Source organism: Triticum dicoccoides, chromosome 7A (genome assembly GCF_002162155.2).
Source record: "Triticum dicoccoides isolate Atlit2015 ecotype Zavitan chromosome 7A, WEW_v2.0, whole genome shotgun sequence".
In the NCBI taxonomy this organism is placed as follows: domain Eukaryota; kingdom Viridiplantae; phylum Streptophyta; class Magnoliopsida; order Poales; family Poaceae; genus Triticum; species Triticum dicoccoides.
In genome coordinates this window covers 661,607,534-661,632,774 of record NC_041392.1, presented here as the reverse complement: position 1 = coordinate 661,632,774, position 25,241 = coordinate 661,607,534, and the positions used below count along the sequence as shown (strand labels likewise).

At 44.2% G+C, this 25,241-nt stretch overlaps 2 protein-coding genes across 2 annotated transcripts; one reads left to right on the top strand and one right to left on the bottom strand.

Moving 5' to 3' along the window:
• Positions 1-757: 757 nt before the first annotated feature.
• On the bottom strand, positions 758-1,678 carry LOC119333828 (BTB/POZ and MATH domain-containing protein 2-like). Its single transcript, XM_037606585.1, has one exon. It carries the CDS (start codon positions 1,676-1,678, stop codon positions 758-760), a length of 921 nt encoding a protein of 306 aa, XP_037462482.1.
• Positions 1,679-8,126: 6,448 nt separating this feature from the next.
• On the top strand, positions 8,127-13,871 carry LOC119328948 (heat shock 70 kDa protein 16-like). Its single transcript, XM_037601936.1, has 9 exons — positions 8,127-9,388; positions 9,506-9,718; positions 11,018-11,110; positions 11,194-11,262; positions 11,739-11,939; positions 12,014-12,160; positions 12,475-12,603; positions 12,967-13,097; positions 13,208-13,871. Exons 1-9 carry the CDS (start codon positions 8,219-8,221, stop codon positions 13,266-13,268), a joined length of 2,214 nt encoding a protein of 737 aa, XP_037457833.1. The 5' UTR covers positions 8,127-8,218; the 3' UTR covers positions 13,269-13,871.
• The last annotated feature ends 11,370 nt before the right edge of the window (positions 13,872-25,241 follow it).

Genomic DNA, 25,241 nt, shown 5'->3' with positions numbered 1-25,241 from the left:
CATTGCCTTAGAATTAATTGCGTACCTGTGTTAACACAAGCAAAGCTTCAAGTAATTTGAACAAAAGATATTTGTTATGAGTATATACAGAAAAGAAAATATAGCCCATGTCCATGCACTCAAAGCTTGCCCCATCTTTTCGTCGCCGAAATTGGCAGCAATCGATCTCTGGTGTTTCAAAATACACCAGATGGAGTCATCCTTTTGGGTACAGGGCACAGCTACAACATTTGGCTCTGCAAAATTCCAAGCACCGACCTTCCTCTCAAATGGGAATGGGCCGGCCGAGGAGAACACTAAGCACCCAGGAGAAGGTTACTAGGCACTGGACCAAGATTTCACACTATTGCTGTCACATAACCGGTATTCTTGGGTGATCTATCTTATCTTCCAAATTCTTTCGCCTAAATCTAGCTTCATAAAATGCCTAACCAGAAACATCAACATTATTCTTCTTAACAACTGCTACGAAAGCAACAATATGCAACGCAGTAATGAAGATAGATATATGCGGATAAAACAACTAGTAGCTACTAAAGTTTCACACTGCTGCAATGCCAAATCAATTTGCACTCGGCATTTGAATTTACAGACCATCCATTCCATGAAGGGACAATTTGCCTATATGTTGGGATTTTTCTGATTCGGCATACAGGCAAATTATATAGATGACAAGATAAAAAAAAAACAAGAGACATGGACTACGACCTCTATAGTCTAGAGGATCCCACATATGCATAGCAGTGTCACTTCAGATCTAACTAAAGAGTGATAGAGTCTGCTGGTTCAAATCGATAACCTCGGCGATGAGCTCGTTCAAAACAGAGGGATAGGTCGCGATTATATGCTCCCAGCCATCGGTCGCCATTATTGTTTGCAAACATGAGGGAGACTGGACCAGGATAAACTTAATGCACGCCTCTTTCAATCCGCGGCAGTGGTGCCGCTCAGCCATAGCAAGGGTGGACGTCACCGAGCTGACACCTATGAGCTCAGATAGCTGTTTTTCACAGATGAACTTGAGCCATTGGAGATCATATCTGTCTGCCGCTACAAACAAGTCCTGCAGCCATTGCACGCGCGTTTCATCCTCTACTGCTTCCTCTCCTTGTCCTTGTTCCACAACTTCTTGCGTTTCATCCTCTACTGCTTCCTCTCCTTGTCCTTGTTCCGCAGCTTCTGGCATTTTGTCTTCTGCAGCTTCCTCTCCTTGTCCATGCTCCACAACGTGTGACATTTTGTCCTCCTCCATGCTATCCTCGTGCATCGCAGGGAATGAGTCTGTGTAGACAAAGCTAAGCAAGGCTCTGAATATGCTTGCTTCCATGTCTTCGATCCGTATGACACTGGATGTAGTAGCAGTACTGCCCTCCTTCATGGGGTCAAAGAGCTGTGCCCTGAAGACGTTAGATCGGGCTGCAAGCACGCATCTGTGTGCAGCGATCGTCTCGCCACCGACCTCGAACGTCACATCAGCACCCACATTGGTTTGAAAGAGATCGCCGAAATGCCGGTGTATGTCGGGCAGGAGCGCCTCGCCGCCGCCGCCCTTGGTGTCGCGGACAACCATGATGTCGCACCGGATGGTGAAGCAGTCACCCCTTAGGTTCGCCGATCGTTCGAGGGTCAAGATGGCAACGGAGACGAAACCCACCGGGTTTTGCTTGCCCAAACCCATCCCCACAAGAAAATTGTAAACCCGTCACCGTCTCCGTCAACATGCGCGGGGTTAAATTTTTGCCCGTCCTTTAAACCCATCGGGTTTTCAAAACCCACGGGGAACCTGTCCCCACAACAGTTGGAAGAAAAACAGGAGCATATTACAGCAGCAGGCGACGGCTGGGGGACCTAGGTTTAGGTTTAGGTGTCGTGTTGTGCGGGAGAGAGAGTCCTAAAGAGTGAGCAACACTGCAGCGACCGAGTGAGAGGTTGGTTTGTACTCCAGGGCCTCGATGCCGTGGGGCTCGGCTCCTCGGGCACTCTGGCTTTGGGCCACTTGAGTCAAGATGGATCGTTGCGTGCTAAATAATGTATTTTGACGGATTTTGTCGGGTTTCGGGTTCGGGTAGTACTCAAACGGGTTTAAACCCGTGAAACATGCCGGGTTTAATAATGTACCTACGAGCAGCCCCGCGGGGATAGGAAGTCGCCCATCCCCGTTCCCTAATAGGATAAAAACCCGCGGGGATACGAGTTTCGGGGCCCCATTGCCATCTTGATTCGAGGGCGTCTCTCCTAAAGAACTTGTCGCAGCTCCACGAAGAACCGGGGAAGGGGAAGCTGCACGAAGACAGAGTTTGCGGCGGCGGTGGCGGCTCGTCGTCTTTCTATGCGCGCGGACTGGGCCTGCCTAGGGCGGGCGAGCGAGCGAGCTAGGAGGGAGGGTTACCACGTGGCTGGGCTTGAAGGCCCATCGCTCAGGGTAAAAAAATAATCTAAAAAAAGGTTTTCCAGTCAAACGATTAGTGCTGCTATATGATATTCGAATTTGCTTATGGAATTTTAAATAAGATTTGGCTGCAAATTTTACCATAAAAATAAGTTTTTTTAATTTAATCAAATCATTTCCAACTCTTTAATTATAGGAACTCCCGGTTGATCATCGCCTCATTTTTCTTTGACACAGAAGATATTTTCTGTTGGTCTCGTCCCTTCTCACAACGTGGTTGGCATCCTCTCGCACATCGGCACCTCCCCCTTTCCTCTCGGGCATGCCGCCGTGATGCCCGGCCTCTTCATCCACCACCGTCGGCACCTTGTCATTTCCGTCTTGCTGAAGGATTGTGTGCACGTGCAACCGTGTTGCCGTTTGTTTTGTCTAGACTAAATAACCTTGGCAACCTCGTGCGATGGGTGTTGGGGGTACTCTAATTTTTTTTTCTCATGTCAAACAAATTGGCACCCTTGATGGGACTGGTTCTCCTCACATCTCTGATTCGTTGTGGTTGTCGGAATCGTCTTCCCCGTCTATCAATCTGCACAACATATTGCATGACAAGGCATCGGCGAGGAGCTCGGCTAACCAAGATCCCTTCCATGCGGATGGCTCTCCCATGACAACAGCTCGAACCGCTGGTGACCCACTTGGGTAAATCAATCTTCGTATCTACATAGTTACTGAGAGACCTCAACAAATCATGAAAACTAGAAACGAAACATGGGACGCGGAGTTTGTGAACTCGAGCACACAGGCCCTCGTTATCTGAGCGGTTGGGTATAGCCTCGCGATTCGCCGCATTTAATGCGCGCGACAAGCTCGGGTTCTGCCAAAAATAGGGAAAAAGAGATATACGTACACATGCAGACCTGAGCAGTGGGCCATGTCTCGCACAGATGATGAACGCCGTCGAAGAGTGGGAACACAGCCGTGGCTCGAGACGTCAATGTCGTCCTGATCCGTGGCTCAGGTTTTCTGCTTTCCCAGTAACTGCGAGAACCGACAGTAGCCGAGTAAATGCAAAGGGGTCGCTAGGAGCAGTTGTCTTCTACCTCATGAGATTGGATCCTTCCTTTGTCGGCGATCTCGGCGACCTAGGGCGTGCGAGAAGATGCCTGCGGCAACCCGCGAAGATGGAGTTTTTTTATGCAGCCCATTAAGAGGTACGAATCTGAGTCGTTGTGTATGTATTTTTTGAATTATAATTTGTGGTGGCGATTTCTAAAGATCTAAACTGTATTTCGCGATTTGTGGTGTGCAGACGGCAGACCTCCCCATGGAGGCGGTTGGGCTGCTGCCCATGATGGCAGCAAGTGCGGACGGCCAGATCTGTGCCGCACAAATGGCGGCGGGGACAGGGATTTAAGATTCCGCTCAAGCATCTGAGCAATCTGTAGAGCAGATCGACCTCAAAGCTGCTAGGTGAACGCAAAGGTATGGCTTTGTGACGATTTAGATTCTGTGTGACATAGTTCGTGGTGTGTGTTTGAATGACCAAGAGTTGAAACACTTAACGGTTATTTTTGCACTATGGCTGATGCGCTGTGGGCAAATAATTGATTTCCTGTATGGTGTTTGTGCCTGCGTGCTGCTTGAGCCAGGCTGAATTTTTAATCAGGGAGTAATTTAGAGTCTTTGCTGTATGTGATAGCTCGGCAATCTAGTTTTTTCCGGCTTTATGTTTGCATCAACTATTTTTGTCTGACCACTGTGATTTACATTTGGATGAGGAGAGTAATTTGCATTTGTTCGTTATCCGTTTCTGTCTGAACACCGTGATTTACACCCAGAGTCACAATTGGGGTTGCCGAGCCAGGCAGGGCGCCATGCCCTAACAGGATGATTTTTGCACTGGAGAAAATGGGGAAACTAAGTGAAAGTGTTCTGGCCGGTTTCTGGGATACTTATGAAACTGCCTTGCATTTGCAATTTTATCAAAAAATAGTGTTATTTGCTCGCAGAGTTAGGATTTATGCTGCCGCGGCAGGCAGGACACAGTGTCTGGTATATTTGCACTGGAGAAAGCAATCCGTGGTACTTCTGCTAAAAATCTTGTAGATAATGTAATTGTGCCAAAATTGGGGACAAGTTTTGATACTTCGGATGAAGCCTATGATCTTCACAACATATACTCTTGGGAGAAATGCATGCAAGAAATGCATGCAAAAAATAGTCTGTGGCCGCGCTGTATGTAAAAAATGCTTTGGTATTGCTGAACACTGCTAGCTACTGAATTGTTCATTACTAAACTTATTTCTCATTGTGTACAAATGGGCATCAGGGGAAGGCGTTCGTGGAGAACACTAAGTCTTGTCGTTGTGAGTGCCCTGCTCTGATAAGGCTGCAGCGTTCCAATTCCATGGACAACGGTTGGTACATAGCAGATAAAAGGTGCCATACAAAGGTTTCATCAAGAAAACAAGATTTTGAATCATTTATTGGCGGCAGAGCACAAGCGGACGACATGCCCAGATTGTGGAGATGTTCCAAACCAAGCTCGGAAACCTGCGCACTGCAAGAATTGTGGGGTAGAAGGTCACGGTCGAAACAACTAGAACAAAACACCGGAGCTAAGAATGAATGAAGGCTGATTTGAAAAAAAATAGTGTTGAAATGTGCTCATGTAGTTTGAATGTTGCGTGTTTGGAAAATCTTCAGTTATGTTGTACTATTACTTTGACTATGCCTGTAAACTGTTCAGACAAAATTGTTTCTGCATGTTTCGAATCGGAGATGTGTTGTGACATTACATTAGTTCCATATTATTGACAGGCAGTTTCCTGAATAAAACAGTGGTGGTCTTAATTTTTTGCATGCAATTGTTATCTTTCAGAGTGGAACCGATCATATACTGTTGTATATTCAGAAAGTTGTTATCATAGACGTGGAACAGATCATATACTGTGTTTTATATTCAGAAAGGGTTATATGTGTTGATTGATCTTTGTAGATCAAATAGATGGCCACCTGCTTAGTTTCTGCTTGCTGAATGCTCCAGCAAGTTAATGAAGCTTTCAGTAACTGACAGGCTTCAAACAAGCGAAGCTATGGTAATGCTCATGTACATATGGTAGTTCCATGCGTTCAAATTTTGAACTACATGAGCACTGTGGAGACTGTATACATATTTACCAGGTGAGACTGAGATGAGTTGTCCCCTGCGTTTGTCATTGGTTCATGTAGATATAGCAATACTGTTGTGCAGCTCTTGGCAAAGAGAGGAGATGGCTCCCCCTGTCTTCTCGGACGGCGGATCAGCAATTACACGATCAGATGCATACTCCGAGCGAGATGTGCTTTTGGTGGAGGTACTTTGCATTCGTGTTGTATGTGGCTCTTTTCTATGTTTTGGGGATGTTCGTCAGTTTGGCATGAATGGCATTTTCAGGTCGATGTAGCTTCGGAGGGCGTCCGTGAAGGAGAAGGATCTGAGGTGCCATAAATTTGTCTTCTGCTCTTTCTGCTGTCTCGGAGGATGCAAGCATCTATAATCTAGTTGATATTCAGGAATGAACACCTGCATGATCTTACGAATGTCTAAAGACTAACGCCTGTATTTTGCAGGGGGCTAGGTGCTGATGATACTGATCTGGACGAAACGCTGTGATGGTGGAAGGCCACGGGAGTTGCCGGCGCTGACACTCTTCAGGGATACGGCGACCACGATCCTGCCGCCGGTGGCTGCACCTGCGTCGCGGCAGAGAAGGATGAAAATGGGGACGATGTTGGTCCAGAATCCGATAGATGACGGCCCATACCGTCGTCTCCCATCCGAGCCGGTTTGGGCGTCCATAACGGGGTAACGTCGGCCACTTTTCAGATGTGGGCCATGGGCCCTGGATAAAATAACAATACAGGGAGTATACCTGGGCCCATACCTGTTCGGTCGAGCATCCCGAAGCCAGCTGATGGCGTAGATAGCGAGCTTAGGTGTGCTCGGGCTCATATGAGCACTTTCCCGAAACATGGCCATTGTAGTAACTTGCTACACTTGACAGTGAGTGATGAAGCTTCAATATTAGAATAATAAAACCTTTGAAGATTATCTGAACAAAAGAGTAACAATTTCTCCTCCCCTTCTTCCTGCTAACACAAATATCAATTCCTTTTGTCTCAAAGCAATTGTCTGAAAAGAGCATGATAACTTTTACATATATAAGCTCCGAGATCAACATTATCCATGTAACTAAAAACAACAATCACATGGAAGCAACTAACCTATAATCATATAAGGTATTCCCTTGACATACTTTCAGTTAAGTGGCAGATTTTTCATAGGAAGCCACGAATGGCAAAGAGCACTGCAGAGTAGAACTTCCCTGCAGAATTTACATGATAGAAACGCATTAATAAGCAAACCGGTAAAAATAGGATATAATATTACAGATTCCATTTGTATCTATCAAAAAATTGGTACGTGGTCACACGTAAGCTAACTATACATATACTTTTGGGCACCCTACCCTCTATGAACTACTCCCTCCGTTTCAAAATATAGTGCTTGCTCTATTCTCGTGCTTCAACTTTGATCATAAATTTAACCAACGAGACCGACTGCGTCGGGAGCAAAAGTTATACCAGTGAATTCGTATTCAAAAAAAGTTTTTAATTATATAATTTTTTATCCCGTCGCAGTCGGTTTCGTTGGTTAAATTTATGGTCAAAGTTGGACCTCGGGAAGCGCGGACACATTATATTTTAGAATGGAGGGAGTACTACATTGACAACCATGAACGAGAAAAGAATAAATGGAGTCTGTTGGGGCCTAGACTGCATGACCCATGACCATGGTTTTGATACAGGGCAGCTACAAATGACTAAGTATCTCATGACACAACAAATATTATGAGCATCCAGGACAATTATCTTTCAAACCTAAGGTGTTCTGTTTCATTTGGCATCAATACAAATTACATTTTAGGTTTGTCCATGCCTAATACTTATGGGTTGGGCAGATACACATACTTTCCACAAAAAAAGGATAGATACACATATTGCAACAGGGTTCATCTTCTAGAATTATGAAAAAATAATTCACAACAGTACTTCTTTAATCTGTTGTTCCAGGACTCATGTGTCTGTTTCAACTTTCACATGTTACCTTACCTAGTACTTTTGAACTAAAACCACGACGAGTAAATCAGAACGGAGGGAGTACATCAATACCAGTAAACAGAGCTCAAACGCAAAGGTTATAATTATGTGGCAAGGGCTCCAATCGTGAAGGGTGTAATCTGGGATGCCCTTCCTGAACTTAATTAACCATCTGATCCACCCATTCTGCAGTCTTAAACTGCTGAACAAAAAAAATATTGGGAGGCTGATGGATAAGAGACATGAAGAGATCGATCGATGGAATGCACTTGGAAGTATAGATCAAAACTAGCCCGAACAAAACCAAAGGCATCTATCTGAATGAATGGCATCACTAACATGTGATGGATTATTGATTAATCGTTAATCGATGATTATGGCGATTACTGATTAGCAACTTCATTGGACCAGTCAGTCATGTCCCAGCAGAGCAGTGACAGGGCCAGCAAAACCGACCCGACCCGACCGCACCACCTGCTCTCCAGAGTCCAGACTAGTCCTCGCCCACACCGGCGCCCGCGGCCCGTACCCCTCCCCTCCGGTCCGGCGCACCACCCCCCACGCCCACACCCGCACCCGCACCCACCCCCCAAAATCCCACTCCCTCCCGAGTCCCGACCCCCTCGCCGCGTCGATCGAATCCCGAATCCCAATCCCCGGCCAGCCGCCGTCGCCGCCGCCGCCGCGATGAGCGTGGTGGGGCTCGACGTGGGCAACGACACCCTGGTGGCGGCGGCGGCGCGGCAGCGTGGGATCGACGTGCTGCTCAACGCCGAGTCCAAGCGCGAGTCGCCGGCCGCCGTCGCCTTCTCCCACAGCGCGCGCCTGCTGGGCGCGCACGCGTCCGGCGCCGCATCCTCCCACGCCCCCTTCTCCAGCCCCAAGCGCCTCCTCCTCCTCGCCTCCCGCCCCGCCCCCCGCGACCTCCCGCGCCTCCCCTTCCCCGTCGACGTCGCCCGCTCCGGCGCCGGCGGGGGCGCCCGCGTCCACGTCGACCACCTCGGCCGCCGCATCGCGCTCTCCCCGACCCACATCCTCGCCATGTTGCTCGCCTACCTGCGCCAGCTCGCCGAGGACGACCTCGGGGCCCCCGTCGCCGACTGCGTGATCTCCGTCCCCTGCTACCTCACGCAGGCGCAGCGCCGCGCCTACGTCGACGCCGCGGCCGTCGCGGGGCTCCGCCCGCTCCGCCTCATGCACGACCTCGCCGCCACCGCCCTCGGCTACGGCCTCTACCGCTCCGACCTCGGCGTCGCCGGGGGCCCCACCTTCGTCGCCTTCGTCGACGTCGGCCACTCCGACACCCAGGCCGGGGTCGTCGCCTTCGACGCGTCCGGGATGAAGGTGCTGTCGCACGGCTTCGATGCGGACCTGGGCGGCCGGGACTTTGACGAGGTGCTGTTCGAGCATTTCGCTGAGGAGTTCAGGGACAGGTATAAGATCGATGTCGTGGGTAATGTGAAGGCGAGCATGAGGCTGAGGGCCGCCTGTGAGAAGGCGAAGAAGGTGTTGAGCGCGAACGCCGAGGCCGTGGTCAACATAGAGTGCCTCATGGAGGAGAAGGACGTGAGGGGGATGATCCGGAGGGAAGACTTTGAGAAGCTCTGTGCTGAGTTGCTGGAGAGAGTTGTTGAGCCGTGCAGGCGGGCGATGGCAGATTCAGGTATTGGATTGGATAAGCTGCAGTCTGTGGAGCTCGTTGGGTCAGGGTCTCGGGTACCTGCTATTGCTAGAGTTCTGGCCGGATTCTTTAGAAGGGAGCCTAGTCGCACAATCAATGTCAGTGAGTGCGTGGCTCGTGGTTGCGCGTTGCAGTGTGCAATGCTTAGTCCCACATTCCGTGTTCGGGAGTATGAGGTATGCATGCCAGCTTTTATCTTGTATAGTCTCTTGTTATATAAGCTTAGTGTGGTACTTGAAGCATGCTGTATTGCTGGCTGTTTACTGAGAAATGTTGCATTTGGTGTATTTCAGGTGCAAGATGTAATCCCTGCCTCAATAGGATTTTGCACAAATGAAGGCCCAATATCAGCATTGACAAGCAACGCATTGTTCCGGAGAGGCCAGCCCCTTCCTAGTGTTAAGATAATTACTTTGCATAGGACCAGTGGTTTTACTTTGGATGCTTTTTACGTGGATGAGAATGAACTGCCCCCTGGCACCTCAACACAAATCGGTAGTTTTGAGGTATGCAATTAACTCTCTTGACTGATAAAATGTGATCATGTTTTAGCCTTTTGATCCAGATGTCTCTTTTGTTTTATTTAGCTCTAAGACTCTGTTATCTCCATGTGAATACAATAGCTTCCAAGACAACAGTGTTTCATTTCATGGCACCACTGTTTCTGTAGAACCTTTGATGCTTTCACTCCTTGCTTACAAGTTAATTACAATAACCAGAAGATAGTTTTTTCATGTCTTCTGTTTCATTTCATGGCACCACTGTTTCTGTAGAACCTTTGATGCTTTCACTCCTTGCTTACAAGTTAATTACAATAATCAGAAGATACCTTTTTTCATGTCTTCTGCTGCCTTATCATCTAGACGCCTTGTTGTGTTCACTTAATTGGTGCTTTAGTAGGCAATGGACAATACTCCTAGAATGGATAAACAATCTTGTCAATCATAACACGTGAGTATAAAGATGGTAGTCAATTTGTAGTATCTCTTATTTGGAAGTGCATATCTTCAATGTGTATGCCTGGTAAGTGTGAACCATTGTAAACATTAGTGCTAGAACAAGACAATTGGAACTGTAGGATTTATATTATAGATCACGAAATGATTCTCTTCAGAAACTACTTTGCAACTTCATTCTCTAAAGAGATTGCAACACATATTTTCAACAAAAAAGTATTGTTATGTTTTCCTGTCATCATTGAAGTCATCATATTCACAATGCTGCCTCTCTTCAGTTGACCATGAAACACTAACATGCTGTCTTAACAAATCATAAAATTTCGTCTTGTAAGAGCTCATGTGGTGCCTTTATTGTACCGCAAAGTATCAGGTTGTTTAGTTTCTGATCAAGTGATCATCATTTTGAAAAACATTTTAGATAACTTTTGTGTTCCTAACTCTAGCTGACCTTAATGCACTCAAAGATCAGTGTTGTGCTCTCTCGCATTTTATTTATTTATCCCTGAAACTCTGGGATCCACAGTTTGAATCCTTAATTTCGGATGGACCGGTGGTAGCTTCATATATATTAGGTCATGGTTCGGGACAAAGTTTTTTTTTGGGGTGGGTGGGTTAGGGGTTTTAGGGGCTGGGAGAGGAGGATGTAACATGCACATTTACCTACTGCGGTGACCTCATAATTTGTATGTCGAACCTCTTCCAAAAGCTATGAAACATGTACGCCAGTTGAATCGTGGCACAAGAAATATGCTCACATGCATTGAACGAAGTTACGCTTACTGTTAAATGTTGATGTCTTCCATGATTACTTCTAATCATTCTAGTGTTGTGATTTCCTTATTGCAGATTGGACCTTTCCAAGCACATAGTGAAAAATCTAAAGTGAAAGTAAAAATCCGGTTAAATCTCCATGGACTTATTTCAGTGGAATCAGCTGTTGTAAGTGTCAACTTTCATAGTCACTGCCAGATTTTAGTTATAAGTTGTTCAATATTGTCTTTCTAACCTTTAAACTGCCTCAGTTGATTGACGATGATCAAAGGGATGCAAATTCTGCTGACTCTATGGAACTCGATTCCAATGATAACATGGTAAGGAATTATGCCAGCCCTCCCTGGTCCTAGATCTATGCTACATGTGTTCCTCTAACTAAATTGCAGTATGATGACCAAAGGCATGCAAATTCAGCAGACTTTCACAACTATTGTAGTACATGAGTTTCTATATGAGTATAATTGCCAGCTGGCGTTCTGTGTTGAAGTTGGTAATAAACGTGCTGCACTAACTTGCAAGCATACTCCTTTTGTGGGTACTATATGCAAATCCACTGGCATATATATGATACTTTAACTATTTAAGGTGCTAAATTTTGTGATAATCTTGTTAATCCTTAGCTGGTTGGGATAAGGTACCGTAAGATTATTTATACCTTGTATGTTGAGTATTTGAAATGGGGGAGGGAATACCCTACCAGATGCATAAAATGTTAAAAGTCGAGAAATGATGCAACTGTCATCTTTCAATTATTGCCCAACTAACTAGGTGTGACAACTGTTATTATGTGCAGGATCACAAGTCGAGAAATGAACCGCCAATGCACCGGCAGGACTTGCAAATTGTTGAGTCTATTTATGGCGTAATGAGCAAGCAGGAATTGCTGGAAGCTCAAGAGCAAGAACAACAACTGGCCTATCAGGATAAACTTGTCGAGCGAACGAAAGAGAGGAAGAACGCATTGGAATCCTACGTGTACGACACCCGTAATAAGGTGGCAGTCTGAGAGTGTTTTCCCAATTCCTTTCCCAACCTAAAAGTTCTGTTCTCTGATAAATTGTTTTCTAGCTTTCTGAGAGGTATCGGAGCTTTGCTACTGATTCTGAAAGGGAAGAAATCTCAGTTAATCTACAGCAGACAGAAGATTGGCTTTATGAAGAAGGTGATGATGAGACTGAAGCAGTTTACACTAGTAAACTCGAGGAGCTAAAAAAGGTACAAATGGTACCTTTTGATGTTTTTTTTATCTGCATCAATGGCCCCTTATACACCTTATACATATTTTCTGATATATGTTTTTCAATGTATTTTCTTGTCCTCGGCATTATAGTATTTCATGATTTATCACTTCACCTTTGGGCTTAACTGACATTCAAGTTGTATAGTTTTTATACCTGTTCTTTGTTGTCCATCGTATCCTATCGCACATTCCATGTTAATGCACGGATGATTCCAATGTGTTCTTCCTATTTTTGGACTATGCACCTCTTTGTTGGACTATTTCCTTATGTTTCTCTTTATATTTAAAGCTTGTAGATCCCATTGAATATCGTTGTAAAGATGAGGAAGCCAGAGCTGAAGCTACAAGGGAGCTTCTGAAGTGCATTGTTGACCATAGAATGGCTGCCAAGTCATTATCTGCGCCTGAACGAGATGCTGTAAGTTATTTAACCATTTTTTGTGTGTGCCCTTATTAACACTTGAGTCATTGCATATCTATGTGTGGTCTGCTAGTTTCTACTAACTCAACACGGCGATAAGTTGATCTAAGTTGTAAAGTGAAACTGTTCATGTTCCTTGCAATATGTGTATTATAGTAATTCCTTGAATTACAATAATCAAATGCCAAAAGAGAAAAGGGATGAAGCTTTTGAAATAAACCTAGGTTACTTAATAATGAACACACGAAGTGTTGACAGTAGTTTGTTTTAACTTAGTCTTTCTGTCTGCATACTGCATAGTATCATGCTATATAGAATTCTGTTGCTACTTGCACTTCTGATGACCGGTTTATCTGCCAGATTGACAATGAGTGCACTAAAGTTGAGCTGTGGCTGAGGGAGAGCTCGCAACTACAGGAGTCCTTGCCCAAGAATGTTGACCCTGTAGTTTGGTCTCATGAAATCAAGAAAAAGGAAGAGGAGCTGGACATGTATTTGACCTTTCTTCCTTGAATCCAAAATTTGGCATTTTGTGCTCTTTTGAAAAAATGTTTGGTGTTCCATTCCACGATATCTTAGATTTGGCTGATTCCATTTGCAGGTCATGTAGCAAAATAGTAACTAGCAGGGCACGGGGGCATGACAACGATGATGGATGCTAGCAGGTTCAGATCAAATGCATAAATCAGATAGAGATATTAGACCTTGCTGAGGATTCCCTGCAGAATGGCCATGGCCAGGTTTGACATTTTGTAGAAATATACGGACGTACGGATATCTTCTAACCTTGCCATACGATCAACTCTGTACCACACTGCCCGCCATTGGGTGCCTGCATCTCAGTACACTGACGTGCAGTTTTCACTAGCCATGATTGTTGATACATGTGAATTCTTTTTCTTCGTAATCAGATAAAGGTTGTCGTCTGCTTTAGTTTGATGTGAACGTACAAGATGAGAAATGGAAGCAAATTTGTGTGCAATGTATCTACTTACCAAGGAGTCGTCTGCTTTAGTTTCATGTGAACGAACAAGATGAGAAATGGAAGCAAATTTGTGTGCAATGTATCTACTTACCAAGGAGTCGTCTGCTTTAGTTTCATGTGAACGAACAAGATGAGAAATGGAAGCAAATTTGTGTGCAATGTATCTACTTACCAAGGACCGCATAGTTATAACTTGCTGTATTCATGTATGGAAGATATGATCAATGACCATAGATCTTCATGCTTGAATGTTTTGTTGCAGTGAGATTTTACTTTTGAATGAGTTGATTTTATTGTGGTTTCACTCTCTTAGTATTAAATTTGCATGTTTGTTTAATGTTAGATGAGAAGCAATTCTTTGAATATATCATGGCATTTTTTTCTTTATGTGCTTACAATCATATTGTGCTATTTTTGTGGGAAAGTGCAAGTTCTAACTTGGATAAAACGTTAGAACTTAAATGAAAAGGGAGTGCACAATTTCTAATTTGTGGCAGATGCCAGTGAAGATAAAAAAGGGGAAACCCTAAACATCACGAGTGAAATCAGAAAAATTGACTTGGTTGGAAATATGGGGTTTTATTGCCGCTATGCCTTCGAATCCCCTACAGGACATGGAGAGGGTGCTTTCTTTATAAAAAAGGTATATGAGGAGACGGGCTGCCCCTAAGAAGACAACGGGAGAGGGAAACCGTGAGAGAGAGACGCTTTTGAGAGAACATATTTGTTTGATAAACTGAAGAGATAAACTATTCTCAAGGGAGGACGTGCGGAAGGCGTTGTTTCAGATTGGAGACATGAAGGCCCCTGGTCCGGACGGCCTGCATGCTCTATTTTTCAAGAGATTTTGGCATATTCTTGTAGAGGAACTAACAAACGAGGTTCTTGATGCGATTAACAATAAAAAAAATTCCTAGTGGTTGAAACCAAACAAATATTGTCCTGATCCCAAAGGTTGAGAACCCGGAGGTAATCACTCAATACAAACCTATTAGCCTGTGCAATGTTGTGTACAAAATCATCTCCAAAATGCTGGCAAATAGGTTGAAGAAAATCCTACCGGATGTTATTTCACCAACCCAAAGTGCTTTTGTTCCGGGTCGGCTAATTACGGACAATGTGTTGGTTGCCTATGAGTGTTTCCATGCAATTAAGAAAAAGACCCACGGCTCAAACGGGGTTTGTGCAGTGAAACTTGATATGCTGAAAGCTTATGACAGAGTAGAATGGGAATTTTTGAAACAAATGATGCTGAAGTTGGGGTTCCACTCTTTTTGGGTGGAGTTAATCATGGAATGTGTGACCTCAGTAAGTTACAAAGTGAGATTTAATGACACCGAGACTGAAGAATTTATACCCATTAGGGGACTGAGACAGGGGATCCTCTGTCCCCTTATCTATTTTTGTTGTGCTCGGAGGGCTTATCTTGCTTGTTAGCCCATGAGGAGGATATTGGCGGAATTGAAGGTATTCTCGTATGTAGAAATGCTTCATCTATATCCCATCTCTTGTTTGCTGATGATTCCTAGATATTGATGAGGGCCAATGCCCATAATGCACACACCTTGAAGAGAATACTTACCACATACTGCAGTAGCTTTGGGTAGCAGGTTAGCACTGCTAAATCAAGTGTTTTTTTCAGTCCAAACACCAATGTCCATGTCAGAGAAGAGATTTGCAGGGAACTGGATATCTTAATAGAAGCCCTTTCTAACAAGTATTTAGGTTTGCCTACGATGGTTGGAGTGGATCGAAGTGACTGCTTCCAGCATCTCATTGATAGAATTTGTCAGAGATTGAAAGGGTGGAAGGAGAAGACTCTATCTATACAAGGGAAAGAGATCTTATTAAAATCAGTTGCACAGGCGATCCCTACTTATGCCATGCCTGTGTTTAAACTCCCAAAAGGGACTTGCAAAAATATTACTGATGAGATTGCGGGGTTTTGGTGGGGAGATAATGAGGAGAAAAAGAAATTGCATTGGTTTGCATGGTGGAAGATGTGCATCCCAAATAGGAAGGGTGGTATGGGGTTTAGAGACCTTCACAGTTTTAACCTTGCTTTATTAGCAAAACAGTGTTGGCGACTTCTCCAGAATCCAGATTCCTTGTGTGCACGTGTTCTGAAAGCTAAGTACTATCCAGATGGTGATATTCTCAGTGCGGGCCCCAAGAAGGGTTCCTCGTTTACATGGCAGAGCATTGTTGCGGGCATTCAAACATTCAAAAGGGCTGTATATGGCATGTTGGAACTGGCTCAAGAATTGACATTTGGCAAGATCCTTGGATACCCTCTAGTGAATCCAGGAAAGTGATTACGCCTAGAGGAGGGATAATGTTGAATAAAGTGGAAGAACTAATAGATCCACACTCAGGTTTGTGGGATGAAGAACTTGTTCGTTCAGTTTTTTCAGTTGTGGATGCACAAAGAATTTTACAAATACCACTGAGGGTTGAGGTGTTCGATGATTTTGTAGCTTGGAATGCTACGCGGTCTGGTACTTTCTCAGTTAGGTCCGCTTACCATGTTGAATTTGAACACCAGTTCGGACACCAGTGGCGTTGGGGAGATGGTCAGGGTGGTTCTCAGTTGAATGATATCTGGAAGACCATTTGGGCCCTTGTTTTACCCGAGAAAGTGAAGCATTTCATCTGGAAAACATTAAAAGGAGTCCTCCCCTGCTTTGGAACCTTACCTAATCGCCATATTCCGTTAAGTGCACAGTGTCCACATTGTAGGATTGGTATGGAAGATATCCAACATTGTCTCTTTGCGTGTCCTCGAGCGATGGAAGTTTGGTCAGAACTTGGCCTTGAAGACGACATTTGTCAAACTATTTCTGAAGATCGGTCAGGACCTGTAACCATGGAGATTCTATGCAGGGCTCAAGGTGTTTCGAACGAGCTCCCAAAAGCAGAGTTGATTGCGGTTTCAGCATGGTATATTTGGTGGCAACGCCGTCAGTTTGTGAGGGGGGTAAGCATACAATCCCCTGATCGTACAGCCACATCGATCAAAGTACTATGTACTAATTTTATCCGAGCATCATCGCCCAAATTTCCGGTGCGTAAGAGGGAGCATATGTGGTGGAAACCAGCAGCGGGAACGGTCAAGATAAATGTGGATGCATCCTTTTGTTCTGAAAACATGTCAGGGGCTACGGGAGCTATTGCTCGAGGCGATAAAGGTGATGTTGTTGTTGCTGCTTGCTGGTTCATTCCCCATGTTAGCAGTGTGGACTCAACAGAAATTCATGCAGTATGCAACGGTATAATCCTTGCACTCCGGATTGGTTGCAGCTCAGTGGTTATTGAGTCTGATAGTACAAATGCAGTTCAGATTTTCAACCAAGGCGATGAGTTCTTTGGACCAGATGTTGCCATAGTACTAGAATGCAAACAATTAACAGCAGATCTTACAAATGTGGAATGTATCCACTGCTTCCGAGAGGCCAATGAAGTAGCAGATAGCTTAGCAAAATTCTCTTTCAAAAATAGATTTTCCGATTTTTGGAAAAGTTCTATACCTGACTTTGTTTCTCACCTTATTGTAAATGACTTGGCTATCATATGAGAAATAAAGTTTTAAGTTATAAAAAAAAACTATGTTGCGTATCTTCCCGTCGGAGAGAGATAGAGAGAGGGAGGGAGAGGGAGAGGGAGAGGGAGGGAGAGAGAGAGAGAGAGACCGCAAGCAGGAGGATTTCCATTCCCGGCAGGCATGCCACCGCTAAGCTAGCTCTCCTCTCCTCTTCGTCCAATGCTCTTTTTGCTATGGCCTAGGGCACAATGAACTTTTTTGTAGTCCCAAGTTATTTAAAGTAGAAAAAAATGTAAACGGAAAAGAAAAAAATGAAATTTAAAAAACAGGCCGTCCGGACATGGGCCAGCCAAAACAGGTGTGCTGCATCTTCTCCCAGCGCGCAAAGCACGGTATACGAGGTCCTTACTGCATGGGTCGGCCCAGGCGGGAGATTCCCCTGTGTGAAACGTTTTTTTATCACTGATAAGTGACATAGGTGGGTATTTTGCAACTTTGGGGCAATTTCCGTGATGTATATACTTTTTTATGCGAGTATATATATACCACTTCTTATGGAAGAACATAATTTTTTTTATTTTTTGACAGAGTATATATACTGCTATTTGCATTGTAATTTATAGTTTTTTCTGCATACAAGTATGTACTATTTGTGCGAGACAAATATATACTACTCTTTTTTTATAAGGGCTATATGCTACTTCTTGTATGAGTATGTACATGTTTTATATTGTAGTATATATTACTACTATGTTAGTCTGGAAGCATATACCTTTTGTTGAATATACACTCTTTTTTTTCAGTGGGGGTATATATATACCGCATATTGCGACTCTTTTTTTGGGTAAAGGAACATATGCTATTTACATCAATATACTTCACAATATAGTTTACTTAGAATGAAGTATAATCCACTTGGAAATATAAATAAGTACAAACTAAGGAGTATTCAGAATGAAGATACCAAAAAAAAAGGTATACTCCATTCGAAAGGAAGATTGAGCAAAAACAGGTGTAATTTGTATCGCACTGAGCAAACAATAGCATGAATAAAAGAGTAAGAAACCATATGAAAACAATGGGGGTGTTAATTTTTTTTATATGACGCCAAGCACACAAGGCTTCCGCGAAGCAAAATGAAGCACTCGTTGAAGCCGGGAAATGCATGTACCCTTTTACAAATAGAAAATTAAAGCAGCAATTTAAGAAAACCGATAGTAACATAAAGGAAGCAAGGTAGTGCACTCTTCGACAACTAAACAGGTAGGATCCTCTAGGCTCTAGCTTCAGTCAAATCAGTACTCACTTATTTTAGGACGGAGGGAGTAGTTTTCTACACAATAGATTAGCAACCGGAGCTACTGTTCCTTTTGCTGGGGATACCAATTTCCCAAGGCGAAACAACAGTTGTAGACAAAACTATACATTTGATCACTTATCCACTAACAGAAGTAACTATGAAGTACGTATGCTAATCAGGTTTACGGCTAGCTGGGCGCCGCGCCGTATGGCCATGAGAATTCGTTGGAGATCGACAAGCACACCACGTGTGCTAGCTGTTGCCGCCATCGAACACCAGAAGCCACTGAATCGATTCTTCCATTCTAGACGCCCTCATCCGCAAGCCTCTGGTAACAACCACGGAGCACATAAATGTTCTTCGTTCACGGAATTCACGTACGCCGGCAAACGATGAGGCCCATCTCCTGGAAAGGATCTGGAAGCAAAGCAAGAGGACTGTGATCAATGGACAGGAAGATGCTACAGATGTAGGTGTAGCCATGGAATCGGCATGCACAGAAAGTTGAAGAACAAACCGTTGACCTCTGATTCCAATCAACATCAAGTCCGGTCGTGTCGTGCTCGATCGATCTCTGGTCCATCGGCCGGCGGCAGCTAGGATTTGGATCGCCTGGAGAAAACTAGGAACATCAAGATCAAGGATTAGACTAGCGCCATGAGGTGCTAGATGCATGTGAAGGAAACGATCAGCTCATTGCTGCCGCTGCCGCTGCCGGATGCGATCAGCTCGCCTCCCAATGGGATGTGCTTCGATGGCCACCAGATGAGCCGCACGCTTCTTTGTCTTGCGGATTGAATCCATCGGAGATCACAAGTGATTGAATCCGTACTGTCACGGGAGTTGTTCGAGTCAGGGAGATAATTGAGTCGGTATCTAATTGTTTAATAATAAGATTAAATAATTAACCAAAGACTAAACCGGCACTCGTTTGTTACCCGCTAGGACGTGTGTGCGTGAAGTTTATTTTTAAACACAGTAGCAAGCGCTCATACATACGCGCATACACTCACCTTTATGAACACACACGCGCTCTCTCGAGGGCGACTCGGGGGCGACCGATCTCCCCGTCCGCCTCCCCTCTTCTCGATCCCTTCCCTCACCGCTGCAGGAGACGGGCGCCGAGTCCCCCACGCGACCGCCGATGAGGGTGGCGGCGAGGCCCTCGGCCGTGACGCCGCTCAGGCTCGGGCCTAGGGTTTGAGGTGGCGGCCTCTGCTGGTGAGGGTGGTGTCGTCCTGGGCGGGCGGCACTCGCCGGTGTTGAGGGCGGCATCTACTCGGTCGCGCGGGCGGCGAGTTGGCGGTGGATGCGGGCACCGCGTTGGAGGGATCCCCTACTGCTCTCCTTCGTCAGATCTGAAGACGGCGCCCCCGTGTTGCTGCTTCCTCCTCGTCAGTCCCGCCGGATCCGGTGGCTGATTGCGCGGATGTGGGGTTGCGAGCTCTGGATCGGAGTAATTTCTTGGCCGGCTGCGGCGGCCACGACGCCGGCAGCGCTTCGGGCGCTGTTTTCTTCTTGAAGGCGGCTTCGAGATCCAGCTCCCTCCCCTCATCCTCCCCTGCACCCGGGTGAAAACCCACAACTTTGGTTGGGCGGCGGCGGTGCCCGGCTCCGTCACCTTCTTGAAGGCGCCGCTTTGGGTCCGCCGGGAGGTGGGACAGCTGCAGCGCGTTCTTGGTGTTCCTGATGGCGGCGGTTCTCTCTTTAGTGGTGTCGCTTCGCCATGGCGGTCGGCTGGTCCGGCTCTCGTGGTGATTGTGGTGCTCAACTCTTTGTCGTGTCTTCCTAGGGTGCTCCCATTCAGAGAGGCTGGAGGTGGAGCGGCTTCGTCTTGCACGGAGCTTCGGTGGAGATGTCAAGTCATGCCTGACCGACAGATGCTACGCTTTGTCATGCCTGGTCGGCAGGTGCTACGCACGACAAATCTTTCATAGACTTCAAGTTGTGTCGGCTAGTGGTACTTGGCAGCATGGTGCTGGGGTGTATCAGTGGCGACAGCGACGTGCTCAGCTGTTTGCGCGCAGGGAGGAGGTGCTGTTGGGCGCCGTGGTGGCATCGACGATAGCTGGACCGATCAAGGTTGATGCATCAGTACAGTCCTGAAGATGGAGCGGTGGCAGTTGGCGGCGACGGCCTCTGAGTGCACGTCGGACCGGTGAGATCCATGCCCGGCAAGCGTCCTGGATGGGACCCCAGGTCTTAGATGTTAGGTTTGGCCGTGATGTCTGATTGGTATTAGGCCCAGACTATCTGCGCCCCTTCATCAACTGGATAGGTGTAGTGACAATTTGTTGCTCAGACGGCGGCTTTAGTATTCCTGTTGTATTTCTTTTTAAGGTCTTGTGAGAATAATTAATAAAGTGGCTGTATGCATCGTCGTCCAGATGCAGAGGACGGGGGTCATCCTCCTTTTCTAAAAAAAAAATAAACGCACACACGCACACCTTATCCCTATGAGTATTTTTGAGAGACTGAGCCGGCATATCATTTTAAGATTTACGAAGTCGTCGTAGGTGCCTCGTCGTCGACAGAAACGTCTTCGCCCACTGAAAGTACATCGCTGGAAATCCTAAAGTAAATTCAGAAATAATGTGAGTACCAAAAATCCTGGTAGGCTGAGGATACCACTGTCCGTCTGACCAAGATGAGAGTATATACTCTAGAAGTACTTTTTGCGAATGAACCCATTTTATATAAATACACAGTAACCGACCGGCCTCATCCCCACCCGTATCGATCCATAAATTGCAAGCACATACCAGAAAAAAGTTTAGTTACATAAGAAGATCGGATGAAGCAGTCAGAAAGCTTCGTTGTTGTTTGATCGTGCGGCTGGTCTGCAACTATTTCGTATCGGCGTGGTGTGTTATCGCAGCAGCATGGAAAATTGAAGCAATCGGTAGGCAGAGCAGCGTGCAACATGTACGAGGCAGTCTCAGGGAGATCGGCGACGGCCGCGGTAGATCAGATCGATCCGGTCCAAAACAGCGTGCAAGCAACGGCGTCGGGCAAAGCGCTAGGGGCAGGCAGAGGATGCAGTTCGTGCTTCAGGCGCCCATTACTATGTATTTTGCAAACGGGCACCTGAAGCGCCCTGTGCTGGGCCGGTCCATATAGCTTTTTTCTGTGTTTTTAATCCGAGAAAAAATGTGCGTGGGTTGTGAATTGAACCAGCAACCCATCCCGCCACCCAACGAGATCTGATAAGTTACAACTTTTCCCACTTTATTCTTGCTTTTTTTCTTTTTCCTTTTTTCTTTTTTGTTTTTTTTGTTCTTCCTAGTTCGATGAATTGTTTGCAAATATATGAACTTTTTCCTCAAACCGATGAGCTTATTTTGAAATTCAATGAACCTTTTCAAATTTGATGAACCTTTTGTCAATTTCGATGATCTTTTTTGAAATTGATGAATTTTTCCTCAAAATCCATGAAAAAAATTATGCACAATTTTTTTTGTCTTTTCTATGATTTTTTGTTCTGTTTTTCAAATGCGATCGAGCGTGCTCTACATGGGCCGGCCAACTAGGGTTGGTGCGTGGGCCATGTGTGCAGGGCCGAAGCCCAGCAGGGCTAGGGTGGACCAAAACATTGTAAAGGCCTAGGGCAGATACAACACTTAAAAACGCCAGTCCCTCACTTTTCTATATCACTAGCAAATATGTCTGTGCGTTGCAACGGGAGACAAAAAATTATAGCTAACCAAATAAGTATAACTAAATATCCTGATATATGTGCGTACTCTATTTTAACACAGTGGCTCACCATGTTGTCATTTATTTTCTTTCTCACCCTAGTCGATGATGGTCGTGATGTCCACATGATCACAATGCATTCGACGCGGTAAATCCCAAGGCTATGAGTTTGCCAGCGCATGTCACACTTTGAATTATGTTGCACAGGGGAACGTTTAAAACTTTAAAAACAAATCTCATTGAGCACGAACTACTCCCAACGCCAAGACATATAAAGACTTTCGAAAAACTAATCAAATCCTAGACATAAACCAGTGAACAGTTTTTCAAATCGACAAACAATTTTTTTTAAAAAAATTATTTTCTCAAAAAAATCATGAACATTAGTTTTGTTTATAATCCTTTTAGATGTATGAACCAGTTTCGAATTCATTATATTTTTTGTCTCAACAAAAAAAATTTGAATCGATGAACTTTTAAAAAAATTGGGGAACAAATTTAAAAAACAAATATTTAATTTTAATTTTTGTGAACATATTCGAAAATGTCATGGAAATTTCTTTTCAGATTCCCAAATATGTTTTGAATACACGATCATTTTTTCAAAATCATGAACATGATTTTATTTCCCGACCATTTTTCCCACATTGTGGGTTTTTTTATAATTTTGCGAACAGTTTTACAAAACCACCAACATTTTTGAATCTGCAAAAATTTTATGATTTTCTAAACAATTTTGTATTCACGTATTTTTTGATTTCTCAAACATTTTTTTGAACTCGCAACTTTTAGAATATTAAAATCCCCAAGTAATTTAAAGAATAAAGAATAAAGAAAAAAGAATGAGAAAAGAAAAGACAAAAAAAGTAAAACGAAAAAAGAAACAGGGGAGTGAAGCCCCGCAGATGGGCCGGCTGATGAACACATACATGGGTACGACATGAAAGGAAAGCTAAAAATTGTGGACGGTGGGGATCGAACTCAGGTCTTGTCACTTGAGGAGGGATAGGCCGACCACTCTGCTACTCTTCATTCTATGGCTATTGTACGTCGCGTCCCTATAAACCAACGAAGGAGGCGGTGATTTTTGTCCAAAAACTTGAATCGTTTTTCCACTTACCGATGGCATTGGTGAATAATTTTTATCAACTCGAAGGGTAATTTTAATGACGGATGACAAGAAGCGATAGCCGCTTTATTAGTAGGTAAAGATAAAGATATATGTATATTGTGATGGCCCTATCTTTGTGCGTGCTTCGTTGGAGATGCTCCAGTTATATAAATTGATTTACTCTCTGTCCTCTACATGATGGTGGTTGTTGCATGCATGTTAGGAGGCATCTTCATGTGCTAATATTCATTGTAGAAGTGCATCCTGATGTTAACTGCAGAAAACTGTTATTACTTTCAATGTTTGCTTTATGGTTGCGATAGTTCATCCCGGAGCCCGGGCTTAGCTCCTCCCGGTCAGCAAAAAATTCAAAACAAATATTAGAAAAATTCAAAAAATTCCAATTTTTTTGTGGGGTAGATAATTTGATGCGTCAGGTCCGCTCCAAATTTCAACTCATTTGGATAGCTGAGTAGGTCTCAGCAAAAAAGACAAATCAGGCCAAAACAGTTCGTGAATGGTAAACTTTTTTACAGACCCCGATTTTGTCTTTTTTGCACAGACTTGCTCAAATGTCCAAACGAGTTGAATTTTGCAGTGAACCTCACGCATCTAATTATCTACCACACAAAAAAAATTAGAATTGTTTGAATTTTTTTGTATTTGTTTTGATTTTTTCTGTGAGCGTGGGTGCAGCTGAGCCCGGGTGCAGATTCGCCGCACTCGGTCGCCACTAATCCTTAGCTCATATGCATGTGATTCCTTCTTGTGATTTGGTCTATACAATGTTTACTTTGATGCCATGCCCTTGGTTGTCATGTAAAGTTGCTTTAGCATGTCTCTTTCATGTTCTAAATTTGCCATCATGATAAAACTGTCAATCTGTTAATAGAATGTTTCATTTCGTAAAAATCATAGTAAATAATTTATGCATCATATGAATTTGTGCCTACGGAGTAAGTTGGAGATTGCCATGTATACTACATGCTCATATCCATTTCATAAATGTTAAAATGTCTATGCTTGTTATTATGTGCATGCCAAGACAGCATCATAATGTTACTGTTTTGCAACTCTAGTTTTGCACCGTCATGAATCTGTAGCAGAACATTGCATTTTGCATGGATCATAGTAAATTAACCATGATGCTTATGAACCTGAATCTTAAAGATGAATTGAATTATGTTATTTCTATTTTAAGTGCATATTAATTTTGTCCTATATAGTTTCTGTAGCATGTTGATTTGTTGCTTGCAATATGCCTAGTTGCTATTTTTGGCAGATTGTTGTTATAACTTGCCTTGTGCGTATGTGTTGAACCCTTGCTTTGTTTTGATCATGTCCAATATGAAACTTGCTTAGAATTGCATGTAATTTCATAATGTCTTGTTGCATCCTTGATTTGAGTGTTTGTGGTTGATGTTTGCATGCATTTTGCATCTTTGTCATGTTAAACTTGTTTAGCTCATATTTTTAGACGTAGCTCGGAATTAAATGATCTACATATGTAACTTGATTAGAAAAATGTGTAGATCATCATGGTGCATTTTAACTTGTTGTTTAACAAATTTAACACCGTGTTTAATTCAGACCACTACCAAATTCAAAATTTGCATATGGGGAGTTTTCGGAATTGTTATGTGTTGTTTCCGGCTTCATTTAAACTTGCTTTGATGTGGGGTTCTTTCATGCATCATCTTTTGCCATGAGTAACAACATTTGATCTTGTCATGCATCATGCTTGAATGTGCACCATGCCATGTTTATGCTTGTGTGTTTATTGTGTTGTTTGCTTCTTTTCGGTTGTGCTTCTTCTCGTTCGTTTTCGGTTACATTGCGATTGTGAAGATGCATTCGACTATGTTGGCTCATCTACTCCATGGACTCTATCTTCTTGCAAACGGTATTTTAGGCAAGATGACCATTACCTTGGATATCACTACTATCTTTGCTTTGCTAGTCGTCTCGATGATATCGTTATATCGCGCTACCTACCATTTGT